The sequence below is a fragment of the Astatotilapia calliptera genome, chromosome 19 (assembly GCF_900246225.1).
Source record: "Astatotilapia calliptera chromosome 19, fAstCal1.2, whole genome shotgun sequence".
Classification (NCBI taxonomy): domain Eukaryota; kingdom Metazoa; phylum Chordata; class Actinopteri; order Cichliformes; family Cichlidae; genus Astatotilapia; species Astatotilapia calliptera.
Window position 1 is genome coordinate 18,373,112 of NC_039320.1, and position 7,135 is coordinate 18,380,246.

The following is a 7,135-nucleotide window of genomic DNA, read 5'->3' on the forward strand; positions in this document are numbered from 1 at the left end:
TCATGGAGCCTGATAATATCTAAGTATCTAACATCTATATCTACAGAAAACTGATATATACTTAATTGTAATTGCAGTTTTAAAAGTTGATCCTTGACTTTAAGAATTATGTAAACAATTTCCTTTCAATCTGTTAAAAGACTGAAAAAGAGAAATGCCTTAAAGCTTTCAGAAATACTTGCACAATAAAACCCAGTAAAAATAGTGAATTTAATTTAAGCATTTATTATTACTAGTATTTTAGCAGTAATATCAATATTCTCACAACTACGGTTGTGTGCGTGTACGCATGCGTGTGTGGAGCCTCGACTTCGTTAAGCGCGCACACGCAGAAGCCTGCACTCGAACCAATCAGCGCACAGTATTCTTCGGCTTGTCGAACAGCAATGGCGGAGGCAATGAAGCTAAGTAGAAATCATGCTCCTCCCAGTGACTCCAGTAAAATGTCCAGCTATACAGACTGTATGGATTCGTTACTGCAACTGCTAGCAGACTTCGGGGAAGAGGTTTGTTTGGATTGTTTAAGCTGCCTTGTTTCGGACATCGCTCCTTTCAGTCCGGGGTGTTAGCTGGCTGCATGCTAATGTTTTTAGCAATGTGGTGTTAGCAGGGCTGCTTAGCGGACCCACACTGTTCATTCATTGTCACTCACACAGCGCTGTGGTGCTGTTTTTTGACATGTAGGTTGTTGCAAAGTAACTGTGCTTTAAATGGTTCAGTGTTGTTTTGAAAGTAATTTAAGATACAAGATCGAGCTTGTGCCTTGACTGGGCTTAACTAGGCATTCTGTTTCATCAGTAACAGCAATGTTTCATGTCATTATCCCTGTTGCCGTGCTTCTCGTATTGGATTGAATACACATCTAAATAAACCTCTTTATTCCATACATGCAGTAAATGATCTCAAGCCCTGCTATTTGTGTGGTAAAGCACAAATAAAATATGCATTGAATAAAAAATAAAACCATCGCCTTTCACCCGCTTTATGAATCTATAGAGGTTCATTATTTTCCTAAGTCTGGGATAATCTTATTTTTAATTATGTATTGATTGACCACCATTGCAATAATCAGCCAAATATATTAATTTTACAGTGACAAAAAACAGCTGAAAACAAGAGGAAAATAATCCTTTATTTTACATTAAATTGAAGCTGATACCACCAAATGCTTTTTCTTGAACAGTAACAAATCAATAATAATTACCCAGTTAATTATCAAAAATAGTTTATGTACTTTCACATCAATCAATTGTAACTTGCATATATGAGACAAATGTATATATTGTCCTGTTGGCATGCAATTGCATGTTAAATGCTGATTCACAGTAACATCCATACGTTGTCTTTCCTGAAATTAAGCTGAAATTTGGGGATGCTGCTTTGAAAATAGATGTCAACCCCAGCGCTGTGAATCTTCAATCATCTCCACCTGCTCATGTTTACAGCTCATTACAAGGACATATCGCTAAATTACAGGTAAAAACTTTAGAGGATTTTCAAGAGCTGACATAGATTATTATGCAGCTTTTTATTGTGTTATCATTGCAAGGAAATAAAAGTAGATTCGAATTAACAATATCTGAATTTTAAATTTTCGATTATTCTTCAGAGCTTTAAATAATTACATCTAATATTCTTCTTTCTGGCCTGCTGTTTATTTAGGCTGTTTCAGAAAGCCTAAAGGCGTTGTTGGATGCTGATGCATCCTCTTTAAAGAACACATCAGAAGATGCTGTCATCTCATCTTCAAGCAGTGCACAGACGGCCACGCAGTCTGAGCACCATTCGCACAGCTCCGGGGCTACAGAGAGCAAGACGGCAGCTGATGATGTCATGGTTCAGATCCGAGCTGGGAAGTCAGAGGTTGGTCGCTGTCAGCAGATCTGTCAGCTGTTCTGGCAGTGAAATTTTAGAGCCCTCTTTACACTCTGTCAAGCAAATGAATAATCATAAGTAATTGCTCCAGAGGATGTGCACATGACGTGCCGCAGCAAAGCAAATGCTTGATGGAGACCTGATAAGCTGAGTTCGGTAGAGAATAAGGGGTCCTTTAGTGCTGCGGTGGGGTAGAACAGACCACATTGCTGGAGGGTTTTGAGAGAGGGCCAGGTCCTTGATGGATTATGAAGTGGATGCTCATTACTCTGAGATTGCATGTGGATGAAGGACAAGAGGCCCCATTCTGTTGTGCATTTATTTTGGTAGCCAAGCAAACAGTATTCATATTCCATCATGTGATGATGGCAAGCAGTTCAACTTTTTTGGCTACCTGGAAATTTCTGAAATGTAAATTGCCGCACCCTATTTGTCCCACATCATTATCGTTAAATAGTCAAAAACATAGCATTCTTGCCACCTCATCAATCCATTGTATCTTATTATGTTGTCTTCATTGTAACCCTAGATTGAGCGAAGAATATCTGCATTTATGGAACGCAAACAGATGGAGATCAATGAAAACAATGTACGCGAGTTTTGCAACGTGATCGACTGCAATCAGGGTGAGAATGGGAGAGAGGTGGGGGGGTGGAGAGGGTGCCTGCACACAGATTGCCAATGTTTGGGAGAGAGCTGATTTCCACAGGCGAGAGGTCAGGCTGAACTGCTCCAAGAGTGGGGCTGAAGTAGCTAACACACTCGGCCTCAAAACACAACCCGCTTAGTCCAGAAAAACACGAGACAGAAGAACCTTTTTTAAATTCAAAGCCTGTGTGAGACACCAGTAACAGAAATCAGGAGTAGTTGTTATTCAGGTGTGATATACATATACAGCTTTTGGTAATCATGTTTAATTGCATTTGGTAATTCTAATTGCAATTTATATTAAATGTGATCATCTGTAGAAAACAGCTGTGCCAGAACAGATGCCGTATTCACTCCTTACCCGGGTTTTAAAAGCCACGTAAAAGGTAAGAAAATGTCAGAATTTTTAACAGCTTTTTTTTTTAAACTATCATTTGTGTAATCAAACTAAAACATGTTGTTTACTAGAATCTGTTTAGGACCGAGTTGTATCTTCTGTGTTTGTTTCTTGGCTGGGCAGTCACACGAGTGGTAAACACTTACGGACCCCAGACCCGTAGTGGGGGAGACCAAGCAGAGGCTGGGGATAAACAGAGGGGGCCATTGACGAGAGACTGTGGAAATGCAGCCATAGAGGAACGACTCAACAACATCGAAGCTCACCTCAAACTTGCAGCAGGTGAGAGACAGGAAGTTATTGTGAGGCTCAAATGATCTTTGTCTTGTATATAACATTGTACAATATATTTAACTCAGCAATTACATGACACCTTTTATTGGCACTGTATTTTTTACTTATAGTAAGCCTTTATTTATAAACTGATCTATTATTTGGTTTATCTGTTGTTATCAGTCATTCTTTGTTTGCTCCTACTCTAAATTTCAATTTTCAAACTGTTCAACAAGTGTTTTACTCCTCAGTGGGTCCAGTTCCATTGAGTGTCTACCAGCGACTCAAGAAGTTGGAGGATCGTATACTCGAGTTGGAGGGACTCTCGCCTGAGTACTTTCAATCCACAGTGAGTCCTCTGGCTTCAAAATACAAATACAGATACATCAAAGGCGTTAATAGTTATTTATGGCAGAGGTCATGCATGTTTGAAAGAGGAATGAGAATTTATTTTAAGGCACTGAATGTAGTTTAATTGCCATATGTCTTAATGAAATTCTACGAGTTGCACAATTTGTGTCAGTTTTAAGCCAGTTTATTTCCAGCTATTGCCAGCTGCCAGCCTGTCTGCTGCGATTCATACAGTAAGCAGGTGCTGCATTTCACCTGAGGAGCCTGACTGAAAGAAACTAACCATGAAGGCAAACCTCCCTGTTCACACAAAAGACTCTCTGGGCCCTCGTGAGACTGAAGTTTACAGGCGTGTTAATGTGGAGCATATAAATCATGCGTCCTGCTCTGATTAGAGTTTTTGTGTGTGTATGTGTGGGGTTCCCCCCCAAACCTGTTGTCAGTGATTTTTTTTTTCCCTTATTCAAGTCATAGTAATCATAGAGAATTTGGAAATTGTTGAACACGACAGTCTGCTCCTTCTCCATTTTGTTTTGAAGTGCTTTTATGTTGTCGCATTGGAACTGAAAACAACTTTGCTTCCATTTCCAAATGGAATTGCAACTAGTTTGCACTTCTTAATGACTTTTGAGTATTGAGGCTCTGGTTGTGATCAGGATGCTAGTTTGAGGTTCAATTCACGAGAGATGGCACCCTTTTCGTATCAGAGAAAGACAAAAGATCCATACTGCATTGGTAAGAAGGCTTTAGTTTAGTTAGAATTTTGGTTTCTCCATTTTGCACACTGTCAGCTCAGTTGTGTATGATGCCTAAATTGGCATGGAGAGTATTGGTTTGCTGTAGGAAAAATCATTTCAGAGTGATATCTACTTACTGAAAGGAGTTTGTGGGTTATGAGAATGGAATTTCTTCTGTTATGCTTTGATACTTCAACACGTTTCACTCTTCAAGTAACACTTAAGCTGATTTAAATCAGAACTGCAGTGCCTTTGGTTAGATTTACGTAAACGTTTAGGTGAGGGCAGACGGATGAATCTCAGAATTGACAACTGTTCATTGCTATTGAGATGACGCTGACTCAAAAGATGACAGTAGGTAATTTATTGGTCTTTCTATTCAACCTGTCAGACATCAGCAGTCACACAGACTCTGATTTCCCAAGCTGAAGGAGTCTGTCCAGTGTGTTAGTTATCTAAGTGTACTTGAGATGCTACATGTCTCTTCATCCTGGTATTTCTCAGCACAGCATGCTGCTTCTGTGAGTATGCTGCTCTCCATCTGCTTTTGACTCACTGCATGTTTGTGTGAGCTGAGCAAGAGTTGTTGAGTGTCTTTGAATAAACTGATGAGGATGGGGGTCTTTTATATTCCAAGTTCGCCCCCGCCCCTCCAACCCAGCCCTCCCTTTTTTTGCATTAGTTTGGTGTTTTCCAAAAAGCTGTACACAGTTGGCCCATGATTCCAGGGACAGCGTTTAAATGCTGATTATTAATGGAGGCTTCCTAACAAAATTAGACAGCAACATCCATCCATCCATCCATCTTCATCCGCTTATCCGAGGTCGGGTCGCGGGGGTAGCAGCCTAAGCAAAGAGGTCCAGACCTCCCTCTCCCCAGCCACCTCCTCCAGCTTGTCCGGGGGAATACCAAGGCGTTCCCAGGCCAGCCGAGAGATATAATCTCTCCAGCGTGTCCTGGGTCTGCCCCGGGGCCTCCTCCCGGTGGGACATGCCTGGAACACCTCGCCCAGGAGGCGCCCAGGGGGCATCCTTGCCAGATGCCCGAACCACCTCAGCAACATATCAATAAAAAATTTGACCGTGTTTGAAAATTAGAACTAAAGGTACAGAAGCTTACACAGTCTCACATACATGAAGTTTTCTATTCATTTTTGATGGTCTTGTTAGGTGAGGCCACCTTTATCTGTCTCCCAGTGTTTATTGTTTACCTATTTATTGTAAAAGCATCCAATAAGGACACAAAAATGTTTTAGATTAAAATGGAGCTTTTCCTTATCCTCGGCTTTGTGTATTCCCCTTTTCTACTGCGTTGTATTCCTTTCTGGGATAATACTTTTTTCTGTCCTTGAGAGGGCAAAGTAGGAAGGAGCACAGATGAGCACCTCAGTATGCTTCTCAAAGCTTGTTTAAAAATTGCCCTAATTAAGAAGGTCTTATGTGTATTTGTGTGCTTGTTTTGTAGAGTCACCTGCACAAACGACAAAAGACGTCCTCTGCTCAGGTTTGTTGTGTTTCCTTTCCTCTCGCAGTACTTTGTAAGTGGAGGTTAACCTATATTAAGTGAGCTGATCATTTTTTTTCTTTCTTTGTCCTTCAGTCCTGCAGCCTGACAGAGCTGGATGAGAAGATAAGCGCAGTGAAAGCAGCTCTGCTGAAGAGGGCGACTGAGTTTGGGCCTGAATTTGGAACAGATTGTACATTGTGATATATTCATAAGCACAAACAAATACTCGAGTTCAGTTGCTCAAGCATTCACAGTGTGTCATCATTTTTTCCTCCAACTCTCAGCTACTCATTAGCAGCATTCTCATCGTCTGTGTCATTAAAAACTCCCAAAAACTCTTCATATGACATTTGATGATATTGGATGGAAATCATGTACTGCTATAACAGTTAAATGAAATGTAAATTTTCTGTAAATAAATCTATATTTTCCTCCATGAAAACCCTGACTCGTGGTTTAATCACAGCTATTACTATATTAGTTAAATCTAAAATTTAAGCTAAATGCAGTTTGTGACTTTTATAGGTAGAAATTAGTAGTGCAAATAATATTAATCAGATTGATCAAAAAACATTTTCACTGTGAATAATTTGTTCTGTAAATGAAACCAAATGTCAACATAGTATCCAGCCTTATACTCAGTGTATTTTTGCTTGTATTATAACTTTATGAATAATCAGTGGGTTTTAAATTTCAGCTCAAATAGATAACACATAACCTAAAATACTCTTTTAAATTTAACATTATAGAATGCATGTATATTGGATCTTTGACATTTTCATTTTCACACCCTAATGATAGGAAGGCAAGTGTGTGCGTTTATGCATGACAGTGTGTGTGTGTGTGTGTGTGTGTCTAGTCGAGATGAATCAGAGAAAGGAGGGAGAGTGCACCTGATTTATCTGCCTGACTGCTGTGTGACGATGATCACCCCTAATGGTTGTCATTATAACAAATGACCTGATTACTGCAACTCTGTTTGGGAAACATATTGGAGACCCAACAAACCAGCATTAAATGGGATGCTGCTGCGTTTGACACTGTGACATGTTCATAAAAGGCTTTTGCATAGAGCTTTAACTTCGCTAGTGAGTGAAGCTGTAATTATGATTTCTTTTTTTCCAGCTATCAGCAAATCTGAAGGGCTGTTGCTTTATCTTGAAACTGCTTCAGTAGAAGAGGATGTATATAGAAGCTTAAGAAAAATACTAACACAAGTATTTGTTACACAGATTTCTGCATTTAAAGTCGTATTTTTGAGCAGCAAATTTATCAAAAGGAAAAAAAATACTTAACTTTTACCCCCATAAGTATTAATTGGTATTAGAAATGGCACTGTTTTTAACAC

The 7,135-nt window shown here is 39.7% G+C and overlaps 1 protein-coding gene across 1 annotated transcript; it reads left to right on the forward strand.

Annotated features, from left to right (window-relative positions):
• The first annotated feature begins 331 nt into the window (after positions 1-331).
• mbip (MAP3K12 binding inhibitory protein 1) lies at positions 332-6,229 on the forward strand. The gene is made up of 9 exons (XM_026152913.1): positions 332-506; positions 1,360-1,476; positions 1,663-1,863; positions 2,405-2,501; positions 2,844-2,909; positions 3,044-3,202; positions 3,445-3,542; positions 5,746-5,784; positions 5,881-6,229. The coding sequence occupies exons 1-9, from the start codon at positions 387-389 to the stop codon at positions 5,986-5,988; spliced, it is 1,005 nt and encodes a 334-aa protein (XP_026008698.1). The 5' UTR covers positions 332-386; the 3' UTR covers positions 5,989-6,229.
• The last annotated feature ends 906 nt before the right edge of the window (positions 6,230-7,135 follow it).